The sequence below is a fragment of the Xyrauchen texanus genome, chromosome 39 (assembly GCF_025860055.1).
Source record: "Xyrauchen texanus isolate HMW12.3.18 chromosome 39, RBS_HiC_50CHRs, whole genome shotgun sequence".
Taxonomy (NCBI): domain Eukaryota; kingdom Metazoa; phylum Chordata; class Actinopteri; order Cypriniformes; family Catostomidae; genus Xyrauchen; species Xyrauchen texanus.
The window spans coordinates 3,263,314-3,287,800 of NC_068314.1; the positions used below are offsets into that span (position 1 = coordinate 3,263,314).

The 24,487-nt window shown below is 36.4% G+C and overlaps 2 protein-coding genes and 2 pseudogenes across 2 annotated transcripts in view; 3 read left to right on the forward strand and 1 right to left on the reverse strand.

The window, feature by feature from the left end:
* The window catches only part of LOC127632577 (protein DENND6A-like), a 34,047-nt gene extending 28,720 nt beyond the window's left edge, over positions 1–5,327 (forward strand). The window contains exon 19 of the mRNA XM_052111237.1: positions 2,137–5,327. Within this exon, the coding sequence (XP_051967197.1) occupies positions 2,137–2,268 (132 nt within the window). The 3' untranslated portion in view covers positions 2,269–5,327. The remainder of the gene's footprint in view (positions 1–2,136) is intronic.
* Positions 5,328–5,813: 486 nt separating this feature from the next.
* LOC127632579 (ADP-ribosylation factor 4-like) lies at positions 5,814–7,387 on the reverse strand (annotated as a pseudogene).
* Positions 7,388–8,461: 1,074 nt separating this feature from the next.
* Positions 8,462–10,123, forward strand: LOC127632406 (ADP-ribosylation factor 4-like; annotated as a pseudogene).
* A 2,733-nt stretch (positions 10,124–12,856) lies between these two features.
* On the forward strand, positions 12,857–23,154 carry LOC127632405 (ADP-ribosylation factor 4-like). The gene is made up of 6 exons (XM_052110975.1): positions 12,857–13,089; positions 13,316–13,396; positions 13,778–13,887; positions 14,888–14,959; positions 20,167–20,292; positions 20,744–23,154. Exons 1-6 carry the CDS (start codon positions 13,023–13,025, stop codon positions 20,828–20,830), a joined length of 543 nt encoding a protein of 180 aa, XP_051966935.1. The 5' UTR covers positions 12,857–13,022; the 3' UTR covers positions 20,831–23,154.
* The last annotated feature ends 1,333 nt before the right edge of the window (positions 23,155–24,487 follow it).

Here is a 24,487-nt window from a genome sequence, read left to right on the forward strand (position 1 = left end):
AAGTTTTCACTTTCTGAGTTCAAAATCCAAAGTATTTTTTTCTGGGGCTTGAAGTAAAAATATCTTCCAGTGGTGTAACTGTCCCAAGACTTAAACAAATTAAAGTCTCATGAAATCTTTTAGATATGTTATTCCAGAAGTTTGGAATAATGTTCAGATTTTTATGTTTCAGAAGGAAATTGGTACTTTAATTAACCAAAGTGGCATTCAACTGATCACAAAATATAGTCAGAATATTACTGATGTATAAAACAGCTCCATCACTATTTGAAAAAGTCATTTTTGATATATATATATATATAACAAAAGTAAACCATTTATAGGTTGAGTTCCCTGAAATCTGTTAATGTTGGGTCTTTGTGGCACTTTCAAGATTCCTCTATTTGTTTTGAGCGACCTTTCCAGCCAGACACAAAAACATTGGCTCACCCAATGGAAGTATGGGTATATTCATAAAGCTGTTTGAAACCATGCTTCTTTTTGCCATTTTGTTCAGTGTGCTACTGGCGCAAAAATCACACTTCAGCTTTAATCTTCTGTTAGCCCTAGTTTGTATGCAGTTGTTCAGTATGATTGTTTGTACAGTTGTGGCCAAAAATATTGGCACACTTGGTAAATATGAGAAAAGAAGGCTGTGAAAAATATATCCTTATTGTTTATGCTTTAGGTTTTTCAACACAAGTTTTGTCAAAAAGCTAATTTTTTTGTGAAATATGTGACACAATTATTGGCACCCCTTTATTCAATACTTTTTGCACCCTCCCTGTGCCAAGATAACCGCTCTGAGTCTCTTATAATGTCTAATGATGTTGGAGAACACATGAAGTGATCTGAGAACATTCCTCCATACAGAATCCTTCAAATTCAGAGGTCCACACTGGTGGTCTCTCCTCTTCAGTTCACCACACAGGTTTTCTATGGGGTTCAGGTCAGGGGACTGGGATGGCCATGGCAGAACATTGATTTTGTGGTCCGTGAACCTTTTTGTGTTGATTTTTATATGTGTTTTGGATCATTGTCAGCTTTCTGGCAGAGGCAATCAGGTTTTGATTTTTTTAATCAGTTGGTATTTGATAGAGTCCATGATGCCATGTATCCGAACGAGATATCCAGGACCTCTGGCATAAAAACAGCCCCAAAACATTAAAGATTGACCATCATAATTAACCGTGGTTATGAGGTACTTTTCCATATGGCTACCTCTCTTTGTGCACCAAACTCATTTCTGGTGTTTACTGCCAAAAAAGCTCTTTTTTTTGTTTTGTTTTGTCGAACCATAGAACCCAGTCCCATTTGAAGTTCCAGTAGTGTCTGGCAAACTGAGGAAGCTTGAGTTTGTTGTTGGATGAGCGCAGAGGCTTTTTCTTGAAAATCTCCCAAACAACTAGAGGTGAAATTAGGTGATGTCTGATTGTAGTTTTGGAGACTTTCTGCTCCCAAGACCCAACTAATTCCTGTCACTCGAACCATCCTCATCACTGTGCGTGTAGACAATATGGACACACATCCTCTTTCAGGCCAATTTGTAACACCTCCAGTTGATTGGCACTTTATTATTGCCATGATTTTCAATGCTTTAGCAATTTTCTTATAGCCACTTCCCATTTTGTGAAGCTCAACAACCATCAGAACTATATTGTTTAGTATAACCCCTTTGATTGATGATTAGGGGAATTTGGCCTGTGTGTTACCTCATATTTATACCCCTGTGAAACAGGAAGTCACGTCTGAACAACTGCATGTTCCTTGTTACCAAGGTGCACTAAAAATGTAAAATATGAATGGGAATTTACTTCAGATATATTTTACTCATTAGGATTTCTAGGGGTGCCAATAATTGTGACCAACATGTTTTGGAGAAAAATATTTATTTAATAATGAGATATTTCCCAACTTTCAAATTACTTGGAAACAAAACTTGAATGAAAGATCAAAAGGATAAACAACAAAGACATATTTTTCACAGCCTTCATTGCTTATATTTACCAAGAGTGCCAATATTTTGCCAATGCTGTATACGTTTTAAATGTGTCTGTATTTTGAATGTCTTATTCATCTTTCCCTCTCGTTTGAATATTTAGTGCTTGTTCATGTTTTGTTTCTTTTGTTTTTCATTCTTGTCCTGTTGTGTTTTAGACACTGGCTGAAAGAGATCATCTTCCTGTCAAAACAGGAACTCTGGCCAAACTACAGGCCCATATTGAGACGATAATCCTGTCGCTACCAGAAGATCTGCAAGGCATCTTACACAAACCGCCGAGTCCCTGATGCTCTCACAACACTGAGACTGAGCAGTCCGAGGCGTATACAGGGTGAACAGACACAAACGCCCTCCAGAGCCACACACGAGTGACAGACCGCGTCAAGTGCACTTGTTTCTGGAACTCTATGTGCCCTTGAATGGACAATGCTGACATTGCCAAAAAACAAAACAAAATGTCATAACTGACATGCACACTTTATGAACATTTTTGGTGCGTTTATACTGCAAATCTCACTGTGTGAGAATGACATTCATAATGATTTTAAACATGAAGATGCTTATAATTAGGGGTGCACCGATCCGATACTGAAGCTTTTAGACGGATCGGGTATCGGTCCGACGAGCCAGATTTAAATCCGATACTGTGGGTTAGTCATGCTCCAAAGATGACATAAAAGAACCATAAAAGTAGTTCATATGACTTGTATGTCATAGGCTAAATTTTCTTTATTTACTATATATACGACATACAGGGTTGGGGAGTAATGAAATACATTTAAAATACAAAATATAATTAACTGTATTCCACTACAGTTACAATTTAAATAATTGGTAATTAGAATACAGTTACATTCAAAAAGTATTTTGATTACTGAAGAGATTACTTTGCATCTTATTGTAATTTGTTTCATTTAATATTTAAACATTTATACATATAAATGATGCGATCCAAAGTGTATTTGAACAGCAGTGAAACACTTTCTTATTATGTGTTACATTCATACGAGCAGAAGTTCGTTTGAAGTAAGTTTGGAGCAGAAGAAATAGAAATAAACCGTGTGTAAACTGTCAGCTTTACTCTAAGCTAAAATGCTATTTCTAGCCATTTTACATGCACGTTACCAGACACGATCATATTTATTATCAAGAAAATTCACATTGGATCATAATTTCTTTTTTCTAGTAAGATCTTTGATATTAGGGCAAAAATCATATTCTTGATAATAATTTGTTTTGTTTTCCTGTAAAAATATCTAAAATCCTTAAAACAAAACTGCATAAGATATTTGGGTTTTTAAGAGAATGTATTTTTAACATGTTTATTTTGAGTTTTTATAGTCAAAACAAGTAAAAAAATCTACCAGTGCTGAAGAAGTAATCCAAAGTATTTAGATTACATTACTGACCTTGAGGAATACATTACAAATGACATTTTACAGCATGTAATCTGTAGTGGAATACATTTCAAAAGTAACCCTCCCAACCATAGATGGATAGATATAGATATTGATACATTTCTTCTATATTTTTATTATATATGTATATAATTATTATTAATTTGTATTATTATAGTTTTTTTTATGAAATGTGACCTGGACATTTTTTTTGTGAGATTCACCCAGTCAGATGCATTGTGAAAAACCATGATAATTGACATGAGATTGCAATAAAAAGTTATTTAATTCTAGGAGTTACCCTTTAAACAAACCCCAACACAACTAAACCATTTGATGTTGATCTACTGAAATTAAGGCAGAAAAATGAAATATACAATATTTAACAATATTTTCTAAACGGACTAACTATAAATGGAAAAACATCAATTGCCTTTACCTTTCTTTACTAGCTTTATTTGGATTTGTCAAAAGCTTAAAATGATAAAGATGATTTACTGAATCACTGGTTAAACAGAAAGGACTGATCTCGTCATCCTGAATAACATTCATGTGATTTCCAAATGTCCTGCATTCAGCAGTCTTTCAGTGTCGTTGCATTGAGGCGTGTGGTCTTCCCTCCACTCATCACTTCTACACAAACGACCATATTTCACACAATAGATCATCACAAATGCATGCTCAATAGAGTTTCACATTTAAAGATGGAAATACAATCTTTCTGTTGTGTGCACTGAGCTGGAAAGATAAACTCTGATGCCACCAAAGACCATCACGTGTGTACAACGTTTTTTCCAAAGTTTTCCAATATTCATTTGCACATTTGTTACATAGAATAATGATTCTGTTACAGCAGAAATGTTACAGACAGTCTTACATCATATAGTTGAAATCGAGATGTTGTTTTCCTTGACATCATGGGCTTGTGATGCTGGTGCAGACCTGTGATAACTGGCGTGTTTTATATTAAAGAACAAACCTATTTTAACATGCTTGAATTTTAAAGATGTTTATTCTGATATTCAAATATGAAAATAACAACATGCTTTTCAGACGATGGCTGTTTGTTATACTGACAGAGATTTCTAACACCAGTATTTTTGATTCTGGTCATTTCTATTGGCTGTTATTATACCGGATGTTTTATTTCTTGCTGTGGTGATTTTTTTAGAATAATGTATATTGGAAAATATTTTTTTTCCCCAGTACAGCAAGTAACCATGTATACAGAACATAAACTATATTTTTCTATCAAACCCATAACCACTAATGTTTTTATTCTGCTATCACATTATTTAAAATAGATATTCTTAAGAAGTATTCTATTGTTATGTTATATGTGAAGAACAAGTGTGTGTGTGTGTGTGTGTATATATATATATATATATTATTTTTCTTTTTTTGTAAATAAATGTCTTTGTTGGACTTAAATCAGTTTTATTTTATTAACACACTGGCTTTAGTCCCATCATCTTTACTGGCAGTTAACAGTAGAGGCACCACAATGAGAAATTGTAAATAATGTATCAAATAAATTGCAAGAAACTACAATAAAATAACAACTTTTTTAAATTTGACTCATTTCCATTCAAACATGATCATTTCCACGATTCCATGTTCTATATTCTTTTTTTTCCATTGGCACCTCTTACTGATTTACCATGGCAACCGTATTCTCTGCCAGCATATACTGTATATTGTCACTACAGTTATTATAAGGGCAATAAAACAGGTACATCAGCCACAACTATCATCAAACATAATGATTCCATAGTCATTTATTTTAGATTTTACAGTAACTGTTAAAGGTGGTATTTTGGTATGGTTACCAATGAAACTTTCAGTAAGAGACATAATCAGAAAGAATTATTTTCACAGGTGGGTAAAAATATACAAACTTTATTTTTTAAATGCCAGTGCATTTGTTATGTCTACCTATAATGTTATGTCACCTGTCTGTTGTAAATGAAAATAAAGACATTTGTTGTGAATTTTCTATTCAGTCATTTTTATTTAGTGCGTGAGAATGAAACAGGAATACTCAAGACATATTTTGTACAAAATGTATTATGCCATTTAAAAGCAGGAAACATACGCTTCTTCTACGCATACCACAAAATAAGACCTAAAATAGGCCAAAAATGTTAAAACATTTTTACAATAGTAATAAACAATAAAAATATTTACAGTAATATAATTAACAAGAGATCTTAAACATCTCAAAATAGAAAATACAGCTGAAGACTGCACATAATAAACTAATATATATATATATTTGTAATTTTGTATAAATATTCACAAAATGTAAATGTGTAAATCTTAAAAATAGTCTGAAAGATTGTTTTTGTGTAAATGATTATTAAGTTAATATTTCTTTACATAATTACATATTTTGAATTTGATTACAAATGATTAAATAAGAGTGAAACAGTAATTATATTCATAGTCATACATATATTCAATTATACCCAAGACATAATGATATTTGTACATAAATACATCAATTATTTTTCAGTAGGAGATTAAAAATATAATGTTTTACAATTTATAAGAAGATGTATCTCAAAATAGGAATTAAAGCTTGAGATTGTACCTAATATATAAATCCAGTTCTGATCTTTCATCAAATGCAGTTCAGGCCACAACATCAGTGTTTTTATCGATTGGACAGCCGATCAGAGAGCCAATCCAGTCCTTCATATAAACCTGATCCTTGAACCGCACACGTCGCCTGAACATACCACTGAGAGACACAGAGCAACAAGAGTTACCTCAGACATACACCTGACATTATTAAGTGCATTTACATGTGAATAATAAACTGGGACTCACCTGTCTTGATCTGAGTGCATGTAAACCCAGTTTCTCTGTCAGCTCAGAGACTGGCATGGCTTTGGGTAAATCCTGCTTGTTAGCAAGAACTAACACAACTGCATCTCTCATCTCATCCTCCTGCAGCTGAAAAGAGTTCAAAATGGATTTAGAGATGCTTTCAGACCATTTGTTGTAGAAAACATCTCTCTATTGAAAGCAATATAAGGGATCATATCAGACTCACCATCATATTGAGTTCCTCTGCTGCTGTTTCAATCCTGTCACGATCACTGCTGTCCACCACAAAGATCAGACCCTGAAATACAACAAAGAAAAACATTCACTAAATAACATTGATTTGCTAATAAAAGCACATTTGTCTGTGGAAAATAAACTGGAAAATCACGTAAGTAGCAAATGATAAACTCGTGAAGTTACCCTGGTGTTCTGATAGTAGTGTTTCCAAAGGGCTCTAATTTTGGTTTGGCCACCGACATCCCAAACAGTGAAAGAGATGTTTTTATACTCAATGGTCTCAACATTAAACCCTAGAGAGGATACAGATGACAAAATTAGTCATTTAATAACATTGAGGACCAGTACACACTGAATGTATGCGGTTTTGAATCAGAATAATCATATAATAAAATACATAATAAACAATTAAATATATTATATTACATAATTAAATAATGTTCATTATAAACTTAAAAATGAACTTAATAACAGAATTGGTTAAACTAGCATTGATTTATTTAGTTCTGGTTCAGCTGTAGCTTGTTTGTTGTTGTAAACATCTTGTTTTCCTACCAATAGTTGGAATTGTTGTGACGACTTCCCCAGTTTGAGTTTGTAGAGGACTGTGGTCTTCCCTGCTGCATCCAGGCCAACTTGGAGAAGAAAGATTTATTTCACAATGAACAACATGAGGGTGAATAATGAATGGCATCATTTTAAACATGAATCCGACAGCAAAGATAAATCAATAATAATGAACTGAACTCTCAAGTTTTGAGAATACATTGTCTTACCCATCAACAGTCGCATCGGGTTTGTACCATAGAGACGCGACAGCAGTTTAGAAAAGTAGATGCCCATATTTACCAAAAGATTGAGAGGAAAAATCTTGACGATAAATGGTCAGAAGTGATCGCTCAGATTTGTTATGAGAAGTGTGTGTGTGTGTGTGTGTGTATGTGTTTATATAGAGTCTCGTCAGCGCACTTTCGGTTTGACTGACAGCTCAACACCGCCACACACACACACGGGACGCGCTCACTTTCCCCAGCAGCAAATCCAACGCGTTCACAATGACGTCACACACCTTACGTAACATTTACCTGGATGCAGCTTGCTGAACGGGGCGGGGCAACATATGGGGCGCGGCTACACGTTCTGGTCACCATTCACTTGCATTGTATGGACCTACAGAGCTGGAATATTCTTCTAAAAGTCTTTATTTGTGTTCTGCTGAAGACAAAAAGTCTACACATCTGGGATGGCATGAGGGTGAAAAAAGATGAGTGAATTTTCATTTTTGGCTGAAATATCACCTGTTAAAATAGTTTAGCAAGATAATTTTGATTTTAGTGCTATGACTCATAAGTGATATGACTTTGTGCTGTACCTCACATGTCATAAGAAATGTAGTAGGACTGAGACTGATGAATAAACGCTGTAATTCAAATATTAAATCAATAAGTTGTGCATTTTCACAAAGATTTCATTGTAACACATAGTTCGAGAAATGAATCCTGAATAAATTATAACTAAAAAATATGTACATTTTTTTTATATATATATATATCAAAACATACAATTGTAATTGAATTAATTCTGATGCAAAATGCACCCGACACATGTTTATGAAAACCAATAGCACCATCTACTGTAAATCAACTGCAAATTACACTCCAATTCTTTTCAATTGAAATATTGTGAACAAGTTGCCACAATAAAATGGCCTAAAATGTATAAATAAATGTACACACACACACACACACACACACACACACACACACACACACACACACACCATATATATATATATATACATATACACACATACCCATAATTCTACCAATTACATGTTCTATTAATTATACATTATATACATTTATATAAGCTATTATTTATACATTTATTTATACATTTTAGACCATTTTATTGTGACCGTTCAGCAAGCTGCAGCCAGGTAAATGTTACGTAAGGTGTGTGACGTCATTGTGAACGCGTTGGATTTGCTGCTGGGGAAAGTGAGCGCGTCCCGTGTGTGTGTGTGGCGGTGTTGAGCTGTCAGTCAAACCGAAAGTGCGCTGACGAGACTCTATATAAACACACACACACACACACACACATACACTTCTCATAACAAATCTGAGCGATCACTTCTGACCATTTATCGTCAAGATTTTTCCTCTCAATCTTTTGGTAAATATGGGCATCTACTTTTCTAAACTGCTGTCGCGTCTCTATGGTACAAACCCGATGCGACTGTTGATGGGTAAGACAATGTATTCTCAAAACTTGAGAGTTCAGTTCATTATTATTGATTTATCTTTGCTGTCGGATTCATGTTTAAAATGATGCCATTCATTATTCACCCTCATGTTGTTCATTGTGAAATAAATCTTTCTTCTCCAAGTTGGCCTGGATGCAGCAGGGAAGACCACAGTCCTCTACAAACTCAAACTGGGGAAGTCGTCACAACAATTCCAACTATTGGTAGGAAAACAAGATGTTTACAACAACAAACAAGCTACAGCTGAACCAGAACTAAATAAATCAATGCTAGTTTAACCAATTCTGTTATTAAGTTCATTTTTAAGTTTATAATGAACATTATTTAATTATGTAATATAATATATTTAATTGTTTATTATGTATTTTATTATATGATTATTCTGATTCAAAACCGCATACATTCAGTGTGTACTGGTCCTCAATGTTATTAAATGACTAATTTTGTCATCTGTATCCTCTCTAGGGTTTAATGTTGAGACCATTGAGTATAAAAACATCTCTTTCACTGTTTGGGATGTCGGTGGCCAAACCAAAATTAGAGCCCTTTGGAAACACTACTATCAGAACACCAGGGTAACTTCACGAGTTTATCATTTGCTACTTACGTGATTTTCCAGTTTATTTTCCACAGACAAATGTGCTTTTATTAGCAAATCAATGTTATTTAGTGAATGTTTTTCTTTGTTGTATTTCAGGGTCTGATCTTTGTGGTGGACAGCAGTGATCGTGACAGGATTGAAACAGCAGCAGAGGAACTCAATATGATGGTGAGTCTGATATGATCCCTTATATTGCTTTCAATAGAGAGATGTTTTCTACAACAAATGGTCTGAAAGCATCTCTAAATCCATTTTGAACTCTTTTCAGCTGCAGGAGGATGAGATGAGAGATGCAGTTGTGTTAGTTCTTGCTAACAAGCAGGATTTACCCAAAGCCATGCCAGTCTCTGAGCTGACAGAGAAACTGGGTTTACATGCACTCAGATCAAGACAGGTGAGTCCCAGTTTATTATTCACATGTAAATGCACTTAATAATGTCAGGTGTATGTCTGAGGTAACTCTTGTTGCTCTGTGTCTCTCAGTGGTATGTTCAGGCGACGTGTGCGGTTCAAGGATCAGGTTTATATGAAGGACTGGATTGGCTCTCTGATCGGCTGTCCAATCGATAAAAACACTGATGTTGTGGCCTGAGATCAAACTGAACGTATATTTTACGCACTCCTACTCTACTGTGTATTATTATTTTCTACTATGAAGTGTATTGTTCATTTACTACTGTAAAGACCATATGTTGTATATATCATGTCTGTTTTAGTATGTGGACTTTGAAAGAAAGGGTTGATGTCTGCCTGGAATATTTATCTGTGCCTTTCAAATACCTGTAAATATTTATTTACCAATAAAATGATGGCTTGTTGCTTACTTAAATCTAATTTACTAAACAATAATTACACATTAGAAATCTGAAAATGACTGAAAAATAAAAACAGTGTCGAGTAAATGAAAACACAGAGAAAATTCTCCCTTAAATCATGTAAGATCACGTTACAAACAATATATAACCTGGAGTGTTGGATAAATTATTCAAAAATAGCTTTCAATACAAATGACTAATTAATTTACTAAAATCGTAATCAAGTGTCTTCACTGACTATGTGGAAAAAGTAATTACATTACAAATGACTTAACCTTTAATTACTTTCTAAAACAGTTTTCACAGAAAGGTTTGTGTTTCCTTCTTGTTCATTGTCGCACGTCCTTCAGCTGTCACAGAAACACAAACAGACGAGCATATGAACAAAATTCATCTTTTCTACATTAATACTATTTTAGAAATTCATGTAACCCAGGTACTATACATACAAGTAATTACAGTTTTTTTCAATTGCTTACTAAAATTAAAACTTTCCCACAATTAGCAAAACCTTACACTCAAAGAGCAAAACACCGGCCTAGATTTGCACAACTGTAAGCACATTGTCTGTTTCACTCTTTTTGCAAAACAGAACACACTTGTATACATCAGACACCGAAATTTATCATGATGTCATTTCCTTGCAATTTCAAAGCAAAGGCTTTCAAATGAACACACCCATGAACCAATTGGTTAAACACAGCCACCAGGTGTGCACACACACCAGTGTAATTGTAGACACACCAATCAGGTTGAAGCATTATAAAAAGGCAACAGGTAAATTCACCTGTCTTCAAAAAAAATGGACGGTGTCAGAGGAAGAGGGCGGATGAGAGGAGTAATCCAGAGAGAACAAGGTAAAGGGAGAGGGAGAGGAAGACCTGGAGGAGGGGTAGGACATGCACAAAGAAGAAGACAACTAAATCTGTATAACGAAATTCGTGCTACAATTGTGGACCATGTAATAAACCACGGACTAACACTGAGGGAGGCTGGACTGAGAGTACAGCCTAACCTAAGCAGGTACACGGTGGCATCAATAGTTCGGACATTTCGTCAAGAGCACAGGTGAGAAACTCATCTTCTGTCAACAGAAAATCCATCGCTTACTGCATGTACTATATCAACAGTTTTGTGCCATTTGAGAGACATTCAGACAGGGTGAAAGTCTTGCGGCATGAATATGTGGTGGAATGTTTTGTTCACTGACTGTAGTATTGTGTACTGCACACATAACCTTTTTACTGTCATTTTACTGTATAGCAGACCTACAGTACATTGATCTACACAATGTGATCTTTTGCTGTATTTCAGTCCCGCATGAGTTAATATTCATTGATGAGGCTGGATTTAACCTGACAACAGTGAGTAGAAGGGGAAGAAACATAATTGGCCACAGGGCTATTGTCAATGTACCAGGGCAACGTGGGGGTAACATTACCCTTTGTGCTGCCATTACACAGAATGGGGTCCTCCACAGCCATGCCAACTTGGGTCCTTACAACACTGACCTTATTCTTACATTTTTAGACCGATTACACAATATTATCACAGCAGCAAACCAATGGGACCAGATACAATACATTGTCGTCTGGGACAATGTTAGCTTTCCATCATTCTGCTCTGGTCCAAAACTGGTTTCATCAACAACCACAATTTACAGTTCAATACCTTCCACCATACTCCCCCTTCCTAAACCCCATCAAGGAGTTCTTATCAGCATGGCGGTGGAAGGTTTATGATCTCCGGCCCTATGTCCAGATGACCCTCATTCAAGCTATGGAGGAAGCATGTGATCAAATTGAAGCAGCATCCATACAAGGGTGGATTCGTCACTCCAAAAGATTCTTCCCACGTTGCCTTGCAAACCTGCCTGTGATGTTGACGAGGCCCTGTGGCCAAATCCAGCTAGGCGGAGAGATGTTTAGGTTATTTTTCATATTGGTATTTTATCAATACAACTCCAGTGGTATAATCCATGTCTTCAGAAGTGATATGATAGGTGTGTCCGAGAAACAGATAAATATTAGTCTTTTTTTCTTTCTTTTTTTTTTTTTTACAATAAATCTCCACTTTTACTTTCACTTCCACATTCCACTTCTTCTTTTGTTTATTTGCATCTGCATTCTTTGTGCATATCACCACATATTGGTGTTGGTCTCAGGTGTAGATTAATCGTAAAAATAATTTAAATATTGATCTGTTTCTCACCCACACCTACCATAATCACTTCTGAAGTCATGGATTAAACCACTGGATTACTTTTATGCTGCCTTTATCTGCTTTTGGACCTTCAAAGTTCTGATCCCCCATTCACTTGCATTGTATGGACCAAACAGAGCTGAAATATTCTCCTAAAAATCTTCATTTGTGTTCTGCAGAAGATAGAAAGTTGTACACATCTGGGATGGCATGAGGGTGAATAAATGATGAGAATATTTTCATTTCTGGGTGAACTATCCTTTTGATCTGAAAGTATAACAGTTAATGACTTAGACATGTGTTATTCTTTGCTCTCATGATCAGTTTGAAGAGACTGAAATTTATGATTTTTAAAAAAAAAAAAAAAAAAATATTTATTTTTTTATATTTAATATTTAGTTAAAGAATAAAAAGTTCTTGTGTATGAAGTATTTCGGCTCTTCGCGGTCTCTCGTGATGTGGCACCTGTGACGTCATTGTGTCCGCTTTGGAGCCGAATGTGACGTAGTAGAGAAACAGACGCTTGCCGCACACAAACACACATTCACCGGACATAGATGAAGAGTGAAAGAAAACAGAAGGAAGAGTGTTTGTAACTCATCCGACCATCGCGTTCAGATCAGTTCTGAAGAACTGAAAGCTGCTGTCTCTGCTAGTTTTTGAAATTGTCCTGTTTTTGAGTTGTTTTAACATGGGTCTGGCCATTTCAGGCGTCTTCTCACGTATGTTTGGGAAAAAGCAGATGCGAATTCTCATGGGTGGGTTACAAACTGTTTATGTGAGCTAGCTTCGATAAATGAATTCAATTTTAGTCCAAATATTTTAATTAAAGGTTGTTTTTAAAGCTGTTTGTTTATAATGCATATTTAAATGGAAAAGACGGGAGTTTGTTTACATTCATTGGAGTTTCCAAGAGAATATGAGAGTTTTCAATCAGCCCAAAGTTTCCCAAGATATCTCATTTAATGTGATACATTTTTATAGTTGGTCTGGATGCAGCTGGGAAAACCACAATCTTGTACAAACTCAAACTGGGAGAAATAGTCACAACAATTCCAACTATAGGTAAGTCAGATATAGGATGAAATGCTACACACGTCTGTTTTATCGAAACTAATGACCCATTTTACATTTTAGTTAAAGTTAGAGTTATGGCTAAAAATAATGTTACATGAGGCGTCTCCTTAGAATTGAATCTTATATGTATAGATTATACCAGGGATAAAGGATGAATTTTATGAGAAATATATCACAATTCACCCAAAAATCTATAGATGAAAATAGCTTAATTTTTTAAATGCAGAACATAATTGTAATATTTCAGTCTTTTGATTTTGGGGTGAAATATGACCCCACGGTTTTGTGAGATTCGACCTGATAACTTCAGTTCATCATCTTAGCATCTCTGCTAAAGCATAACGCAGCAAAACCTGTGTGTATTTTCAGGTTTTAACGTCGAGACGGTTGAGTACAAGAACATTTGCTTCACCGTGTGGGATGTGGGTGGTCAGGATAAGATCAGGCCGCTCTGGAGACACTACTTCCAGAATACGCAGGTAAACAGACACTTGGCTTCGCTCACATTACACCAGGCTGTTACCTCGCACACTATTACGAACAATATAGTCACAGCGTTCCTGCCCATGGTCTCACCACTGGTGTGGACTGTGCTCATTCTTCCATGGTGTTCCTGATTGAGTTAGTTCGTCCAGCCTGGTGAGCCGACTGCCGAGACAACACATGCTGTTATGTAGTTGTATTTTGCCTGCGTGCCATCGGTGTGCATTGTATGTGGATATTGGTGTTAATATTCAGATTATATTAAGCTGGGGACTGCCTTGATTTAGAGAACTTAACAGTTTCTCTTCATTTCTCGTACTTCTCTTTTTCTTTTTGCACCATGTTTGTGCATCATTATTTAGGTCACTATGGAATATCTTATGTGTACTTTTCCTGAATGATTATATTTGTGGATTATATATGAATTGGGCAACAACTTTAGAGATGATTTTGGCTCGTAGTTCTTCTGGCCAACCAAGATGAGTTTGGAGATACTGAGGCCAGTGAGACACAAAAAAGTGACCCAAAATAAGAAACACAAGTTTGTCTGGACTCTTAAACAACCCTGTGAATTGTGTAATCATTGTAATACATTGTTTTTGTTTTTTGAGAGTTTTTGAAAGGCTGTGTTGTGTTGATACTCAGACATTGTTTGGTTCGGGATTGTTATAAGACTTAAATCTGAAGTCTGAACTTCTGCATTTCATTCAGGCTGAATGACTCATCCGGCGCTATTCAAACGTAATATTTGCATACTGAATTTGGATTGGTCTTGTCTTCCTTGCTTATGCACAGAAGTTACTCTGCAAAGTGTTTATTCTCGAGCACAACGGACAGAAATAATTGTGTTTTACTGCAGCATTCTTATTTATGTCTTTACACTTGATATTCATATGTATTTGATTGTGATATTTTATGGCTGCAGAATTTGTCTTTCCAATGATGGTGCAGGTGCATGGTTTTTCCTGAACTGAACTTGTCGTGTTGTTTCTTCAGGGTCTGGTTTTTGTTGTGGACAGTAACGATCGTGAGCGAGTGCAGGAAGCTGCTGAAGAGCTTCAGAAGATGGTGAGGAAATGCACACGCCTTTTTGAGATGTAAAACCACCAAAAAAAAATACACATTCACACCCAACATAGCAACAAACTTAACCTCTTTCCGCTTTACTCACTGGGTTCCTCCACTGTATCAGTACAAGTAAAAAAAACTTACATTGCTAAAGACGATATGACATCAAAATTGACTAATCTTATTGTGAATGATTCATCAAAAGAAGAAAAATTGTTGACGTAGCCACATGGACAGGCATATATATTGTAATATTAACCAATAATATCATAACCTAACATTTCAAGATCCAATTAAATTCAGAAAAGTAATGTTAAGGCCCGCCTTACCTTATTTCCTGCTGAATATTCTGATTTCTCACAGATGAATGTCACATTATGGATTTAAAATGTGTTGCAAGTACTGTTTCTTGGTGTCTTTAAGTATTTACATTATGGGCCCTGTTTTAAGGGTGCAGCGTAATGTTTTAAATCATACAGTACGTGCAGTCAGTGGGCATGCCCATGATGTTTTGGTATTTTCGTCTAGGCGCAAGAGGGCTTGGCAAAAATACACATGCAAAGCGCTAATGGGCTGGGTCACATGCAATTTAATTCTGAGGTTCTATATAGTCCATTTCCTGTCAAGCACCAGCGATATAAACAAAGACAGCACAGTTGATAGTGTTAATTGACTATGCAATTCGATGTGTTTTTTTTTACTAAATCTGATTCTCCGCGGCATCCATGCACAACTCACCACACGCCCCACAGAGAGCAAGAACCATTTTATAGCAAGCACGAGGAGGTTACCCCATGTGACTCTACTCTCCCTAGCAACTGTGCCAATTTGGTTGCTTGGGAGACCTGACTGGAGTCACTCAGCACACCCTGAATTCAAACTCACGACTCCAGGTGCGATAGTCAGCGTCAATACTCACTGAGCTACCCAGGCCCCAAAATGAAAAATATATTTAAAATAACAAAGAGGTCAAAAAAAGTTTTAAACCCAAATTCAAACATTTTATCTTCTCCAACTTTAGCCTCTTTTGCTGTGACTTAAAAATCACTCTTTTTCAACAGATGAAAAAAAATATGAATACAAATTAGATCATAAATACAAATGAAAATATAAACATAATAATAAGAAATATAGCTGCAAGCAGCGATGGCTGGCCCAAGCCGGTGGCACCGCCACCCCCGTGCCTTTAGGGTCGCTGTGCACGATGGGCAATAACGTAACCTCGCTTTGACTGTCGAGAAGATGTGTGCTGTAGAGCTTGCACTGCAAAAGTGTGCATTCAGGGCACATGTCGACCACAAAGTATGTGTGAGCACCCTTCCGATACCTAAAATGAAAAATGAGACACCCTACGGTCTCATGGAGTTAATGGACACATGAAATAAGTACACAAGACTGAAAATTCATATGAAGTGTGCCATTTGGGACAGGGCCTATGACCGTGAACCACAATAGTCACATCTATGAGATAATTCAAATGAAGAATAATTTTTGATGTCATAGGATGTCATAGGTCAATATCTTTTGCAGCACTTAAATGTGTTAATCCAGAAGGCCAGTATTTATCTGGAGGTCTTTGTACAGGTTTATCAATGTAATTATAATTTACGCTTATGTGTTCCTATGATATGCAATGGAAGTACATTTTTATGTTTAACATGGGTGTATTCACAATACATAGCATACAATATAATATCTTAAGATTATTTATCATTATGTTAAGTACATCACACAAATTTGACTGTATTCACCTGTAATGTCTCCAATAAGTACAGTATATTGGCCTGTATGGCCATGATATATTGCCTTAGCTAGACTTTAGCTAACCTATTACATTAGCTAGTCGCTCATGAGTCATGAATGTTAGCAAGACACAAGTTAACTATATTTGCTTTTGGCTAATTAGCTGTATAGTCGAGGCACTGTACACGACGCGGAGGGAGGGAGGGAGGGCGGGCCTCGACAAAATCTCATCTACCGACCTGATGTTTTGATTTTTTATTTAATAAATATATTTGTTTGACAGGGAAGCTGTGCGCAAACAGGAATATATATATTAATTTATTTATAAAAATAAATAAAAAACACATCCCAGAAAAAAGGGCACTTTCTCTCGAGGTAGAAATAGGGCAGGTGCTCAAGCCCCCTTTGATGTCTATGTGTGCACGTGCCTGAGGGTGAGTAAATGATGAGAGAAATATCTTTTTGGGGTAAACTCATTTTATTTGAAAGACTATCTAGGCACATAATAACACTGCATTGCTGTGACTGTTTATAACTATTTCAAAATGTACAAGCTCACACTTTAAATGGTCAATGCTTTGATTTTTAAATCATTAAAATAGCAACAGATCAGAGAAAAAAATGGAGATTGAGTGATTATTTTTACATTTTACATGCCATTCAAAAACGTGGCATTTTACAACGTAAGAGAGAAATAAAAAAAACTTAAAATAATACCATTTGTACTTTTGAATGACTTGGGATGTCTATGTTCAGGGCGATTTGGAGCTTCAAAGTTCCAACAGAGAAATTCCTCCCCCCCCCCACACACACACACAGACAGAATGGCAGGGCCACTATGTCTGTCAGAGAGAGACAGAGAGAGAGAAAAACACAGAATGGGAGGGGTCACTCTGTCAGAGAGAGAAAAATTCCAAGAAATCCACATTCAAACCACAATATCTGACTTTCTGTTGGTCGGAGCTAATGACTATAAATTAGAAAGTTGTTCGGCTCGACGAGAACAATATACACGCCGAGTTTTGTAACTGTAGATAGAACTAAGTTATAACACACTTTATGTGTCCTTTTTTAGTCCTAAATCAATTTCCTTGCCACGGCCAAACCGTTCGAGATATCAAAAATCCGTCCGGAATGTAGCATCCTCAATGTCTTGACTTCATGCCGACCGAGTTTGGTGGCGATTGGATTCATTCTCTAGGAGGAATATATATAATTCCAGAGCATGTGTTTCCAAACAACCCATAATAGCCGACTTCCTGTTGGGCTGGCGTAAAACTTAGAGCACGAAAGTTGTTCGGCCCGATGAGATCTACAAGTGTACCGAGTTTCATATTATTACATGCAAGCATGTTTGATATACGGACAAGTGTTCGAATCCCATTCCAGGGGGCGCTGTCGAGCCCCCCTGCCACGCCCGGGTACCATCTTCGGCCCGGCCCTGATGGCCGCGGGTTCCGACCCGTGTGCAAAGATTCAAGAGTTTTCGAGCACGTTAAGGGCCCCAAAACCTTGAAAAACAAAAATAAAAGCATTCTCACTCATCAGCCAAATCAGCACCCTCCCCACAGACACAGAGAGACGTAGGGTCAGTGAGAGAGGGAGAGAAAATTCTCCAAAACATCCACATTCAAACCAAAATATCTGACTTTCTGTTGGTCTGAGCTAATGACTGTAAATTAGAAAGTTGTCCGGCTCGATGAGAACAATATAATTACTGAGTTTTGTGACTGTGGGTCAAAGTGTAAAGCAACCCCCCCACTTTTGACAAAAGGTGGCGCTACTGAGCCCCTGCATCACGCCCGTTTCTGAAACTTTGCACATGTCTACTGGCTAATAAATGTGATGTGTCTGTCGAGTTTCATGCAATTTCAAGTATGCTAAGAGTCTCAAAAGCATCAAAAAAGAATATTCGAGTTTGAAGCATTGCCGCGGCAACAGTATCGAAGATATCAATAATCCTTTCACATGTCTACATCTGCCGTGTGTTTACATTATACACCTAAAGTATTAAGTCAATCGGGTAAAAATAAGAGGGTGATTTCAAAGCATTTTGAAAGTGACACACTTCCTACTGCCAGTTGGTGGCGCTATAACTTTGACTCACAATAGTCACATCCATGCGATCGGCCTCTTACAGCGAACACACTGCTGAAGTTTCATCGAGATCAATTAATGTATGCAGAAGTTATAACACACTTCCTGTTTCTCTTTTCGCGCCATCATTTCGTTTCCTCGCCACGGCCAAACCGTTCGAGATATCAAAAATCCGCCGGCAATTTTTCATCCTCAATGTCTTGACTTCATGCTGACCGAGTTTCGTGGTGATTGGTGGAATACTCTAGGAGGAGTATTTCAAATTCCATTGCATGCGTTTTCCAAAAACCCTAAATAGACGATTTCCTGTTGGGCTGAGGTAAAAAGTAAAAGTATGAAGGATATATGAAACGATGAGATCTATATGTGTACCGAGTTTCATATTATTACATGCAAGCGTGTTTGATTTATGGACCAAGTTTTCGGACCCCGTTCCAGGGGGCGCCGTCGAGCCCCCCTGCCACGCCCCGGTACCAGCTTCAGCCCGGCCCTAATGGCCGCGGGTTCTGACCCATGTGCAATGTTTCAAGAGTTTTCGAGCACGTTAAGAGCCCCAAAAGTGCCCCAATAGTCGTAAAAAAAATAATAATAATAGTAATCCTAACGAAAACAATAGAGCCTTGCCTTTTCAAGGCTTGGGCCCTAATAACTGAAAAATAAACCATGACCTCTAGACAGTTTGACACAAATCTAAAAATAAATTGTTGGTTTATGAGACGGCTGCAACTCTGATCATCAGGGACATAAGTTGATGTTCCACTATATTTTTAGAGTTGAACTTTATTACTGCTGGTTGAATCTTCAAACTGCAAATGTAGGAACTGAATTTAGACTTTGTCCTGAAAACAGATGTGCTTCTGAATAACCTATTTCTCAGGAAAATAGCAATTTGTGCGTTGCGCCACTTACATATAATACACCCACAGATAGCACGCATACACCCACAGATAGCGCGCATACACCCCCACAGATAGCGCGCATACACCCCCACAGATAGCGCGCATACACCCCCACAGATAGCGTAAACACTCCCACAGATAGCACAAACACTCCCACAGATAGCGTGCATACACCCACAGATAGCGCGCATAAACCCACAGATAGCGCAAACACTCCCACAGATAGCACGCATACTCCCACAGATAGCGCGCATACACCCACAGATAGCGTGCATACACCCACAGATAGCGCAAACACTCCCACAGATAGCACGCATACTCCCACAGATAACGCGCATACACCCACAGATAGTGCACACTTATTTTACTTGCACCTGCATCTACCCACACGGATTAATGGTTAAGTTTGATGTATTTAATTGCGGTCTCATTTTGTCGTAACTGCCTGCTAATTTTGTCCTTTAATAGCTTCAGGAAGATGAACTGAGAGACGCTGTTTTGCTGGTGTTTGCAAACAAACAGGACCTGCCTAATGCGATGCCCATCAGTGAGATGACAGAAAAACTGGAACTGCAAACACTCAGGAGCCGAACTGTGAGTGTTTGTCAGAATACAGGTTTATGCACCCCACAGTAAAAAAACTTTTTTTAATCTAGTACAATGACTAGTGACTGTGGACGGCCTGTTTCAGTCCAGCTGAAATGACCATGATCCTGCAGAGCAGTATTGAGGATGTAACTAATAGAATATGGAATATATTTGAATGGAATGACTAAGCAAATTTAGTTTTAAATAAAAATAAGACAAAACAGTATATATTTATCATATTGGTTTTTAAATGCAAATATATATCTGATTTTGTATGTGTGTGTATATATACAGTATATATTAATTAAATTAATGTTTAGAATTAAATCAGTTAGACATAACAGTATACATGCACGTTTGTACGTTTCATCATACAATCATTCAAATGCATAATGTTTCTCTTCCTTTGTGAAGTGTGATCTTTTGAATCTTTTCCTCTTTATTCTCTGTTCATCAGTGGTATGTCCAGGCGACGTGTGCGACTCAAGGGACGGGTTTATACGAGGGATTAGACTGGCTTTCCGAGCGGCTCTCCAAACACTAAACTGCATAACATGGATTCATATATTTCCAAAGGACATGATTTGATGCAATGATGATGATGTCACAGAAGCTGTTTGTGTATCAATTTCAATTGATTGTTACCAAAAATTAACCTGATGATGTTCATCTTTGGCAGTGCAGCTTCACATTTTGCTCCTTTGTAATTCTTTGGACCTTAGCATCACTGGGATTCTTTTCTCCCAAGATTCATTCCACTTTATTTGTGTAAGGCATACACCGATCAGCCACAACATTAAAACCAACTGCCTAATATTGTGTAGGTCCCCCTCGTGCCGCCAAAACAGAACCAAAACACATCTTAGAACAGCATTCTGAGATGATATTCTTCTCACTACAATTGTACAGAGCAGTTATCTGAGTTACTGTAGACTTTATCAGTTTAAACCAGTCTGGCCATTCTCTGTTGACCTCTCTCATCAACAAGGTGTTTCCATCCACAGAATTGCCGCTCACTGGAAGTTTTTTGTTTTTGACACCATTCAGAGTAAATTCTAGAGACTGTTGAGTGTGAAAATCCCAGAAATACTCAAACCAGCCCGTCTGGCACCAACAATCATGCCACGCTCCAAATCACTGAAATCAAATTTTTCCCCATTCTGATGGTTGATGTGAACATTAACTGAAGCTCCTGACCCGTATCTGCATGATTTTATGCACTGCTGCCACATGATTGGCTGATTAGATAATCACATGGATGCACATGTTGGTGCCAGATGGGCTGATTTGAGTATTTCTGGGATTTTTGGAAACTTCTGTTTTTGTGTATATCTCATACTAAATTGTTCCAAAAATTCAAACTAAATCTAACATAAACAAAGGCAATCTGAGAAAACACAAAATACAGTTTTTAAATGATTTAAAAATATATACAATACCAACTGGGTCTGTGTGAAAAAGTATCTGCCCCCTTTGTCACTAAATCCCCAAATCTATATAACTGCATTCATAATGGGGTTCAGCTGGACTAGACACACCCAGACCTGATTACTGCCGGCCCTATTCAATCAAATCAACACCTACATAGAACATTTTCAGCAGCATGAATTTGGCTAAACGGTCTCATCCAGTAGCGCACTATGCTAAGATTGAAAGAAATTAAAGAAATAAGGAAAAAGGAGATTGAAATGCCTTTGATTGAATTCAGTCTGGGAAGGGTTAAAAATCTATTTCAAAGGCTCTGGGACTCCAATGAACCTCAGTGAGGGCCATTATCTCCAAATTGAGAAAACTTGGCACACTAGTGAACATTCCCAGAAGTGACCAACCTTCCAAAATTCCTCCATAAGTACAGCGATGATTCATCCATGAATTCACAAAAATGCCAAGAACAACATCCAAGGAACTGCAGGCCTCTCTCACATCATTAAAGGTCACTGTTCATGACTCCGCTATCAGAAAGATGCTGGACAAAAATGTTGAGGTGAAAATCACTGCTAAACCAGAAGAACATTAAGGCTTGTCTGAATTTTGCCAAAACACACCTTGATGATCCTCAAATCGTTAGGGAGAATGTTCTGTGGACTGATGAGTTGAAACTGGAACTGTTTGGAAGACAGGTGTCCTGTTACATCTGGCATAAATCCAACACAGAATTCTACAAAAATAACATCATACCTACGGTCAAGTATGTTGGTGGTCATGTGATGGTGTGGGGATGCTTTGCTGCTTCAGAGCGAATTGCAATAATTGAGGGAAACATGAATTCTTTCAGAAAATCCTAAAGGAGAATGTCCTGTCATCAGTCTGTGAGATGAAGCTCAAGCACAGCTGGATTATGCAGCAAGACATTGATCCAAAGCATAGGAGTAAGTCCACCTCTGAATGACTCAAAAGAAACAACATTAAAGTTTTGGAGTGGTAAAAGTTGCATTTGTTTTATGTTATATCTTGCTGGAAAATCTAAAACAATGTAGTATGAAAAATATACAAAAATGGAAGAAATCAGTATGGGGGCAAATACTTTTTCACAGCACTGTACATTACAAGAAGGAAAGCCTCCAAATCAGATGCTCAAATGTTTATTAAATAGAGTCCAGTATAGAATCAGTTTCATTTTTTGTAATTCTTGTGTGTGTTTTGTATAAGAAGTGAAAAAGATTGGATGTGTGATCAACATTTTCTTCTCAAATGAGATTACTGATCTGTTTTATACTTCACAAGTTTAACTTAATGTCTAAAAATGTACATTGAATGTCATTCCTTTTTTGCTCACTTGTACAGTATCTAACTTCCATTTTACAAACTTGACTTGTAATGTCTTTTGGATGTTTATAAGAAGGCATTGCTTTTGTTGCTTAAAGCATACCCAATATATTTAATAAAAGTGTATTTTATATACATAAAAACTTCTGCAGGTAAATTTGGATGTTGATTGTGTTATAACACATTAGAGTCTAAGCTGGTATAACTTTGAATAGGTAAATGTTAGAATTGTGGTTACAATAATTTATAAGTTATAACATATTTGAATGTGTATTATGAGACATTACTGATGCATTATAAATATGGGCATCATAGAAAGTGTTACTGTCAAGTTCTTAATAACATCGTAATTGATTTGGTTTGATTATTTTAAAGCATTCCATAATTTTTATAAAATTAAAAAAGATTACTCATCTAATATAACTGTCAATCTAGCTTCCATAAATTAAAAAAACATTTCAATATATAACAATATGTAACAATTTAGAGTTTGACTTTAAGTTACAGCATAATATGGATGTTTTAAAAACAGATTTGAATATTAGTGACACGATCGTGAGACACATTTGCAATGGTTGAAAGCGTTTATGTGAATGAGTCCAATAAATATCAAACACATTCATCATATTACATATTAGTTTATACAAGTGTGAATGAATCCATATGGCAACAGGTAGAAATGACCTGATTTAACAGGTACAATTCTTAATTATAATATGGTTCTTGTAAACACAAGTCAGCACATTTGGAGCGAACCCACACATCTGTTCATCATTTCACTTCCACTTGAGGTCACAAACAGAGCGATGTGGTCAGAGGAAGAGCCTGATAGGTCGTAACCTCTTGATGACTTGGTAGAGAAATAATCTGATCCACCTGCAGAATATGTAGGTATATCTAAAGTTAAAAACAATATTTATTTTAAAATACAGCTTTTAATATTTTTAAGTAAGTAAAGTAAAATATGGGATATTTTCAGATAGGTCTTGATATTACCAGTCATTTCTGACTTTTTCATGTTCCAAAAGAAAAGAAACACAACTGTTAGATTCAGTTTTTAATGTAATCAGTCTATCATGAGAATAATTTACTTAGTCTGCATTACAACTGAGCAACACATTTACATTTATATTTACTAATTGGGTACTCAAAAATATTTTAGCCAATTTTTTAAATGTATTTATTTCAATTTCAAAATCCAATTAAATTGAATTTAGTAATTTGTATTATTAATATTAAATATGATTTAAATATTTAGTTTGTTTTTATTTTACTTTGTAAAAAATTTCTCAGTTCAATTTCAGGGAATTTTGTTACGAAATTGAAATGTGTAAATCTTAAAATTACATTTTTGAGTGAAAATAATTTTTCCATTTTTTTTAAACTCTACAAAATGAGTACATATAAAATTAAAACCAATGTTGTTCTTCTTTTT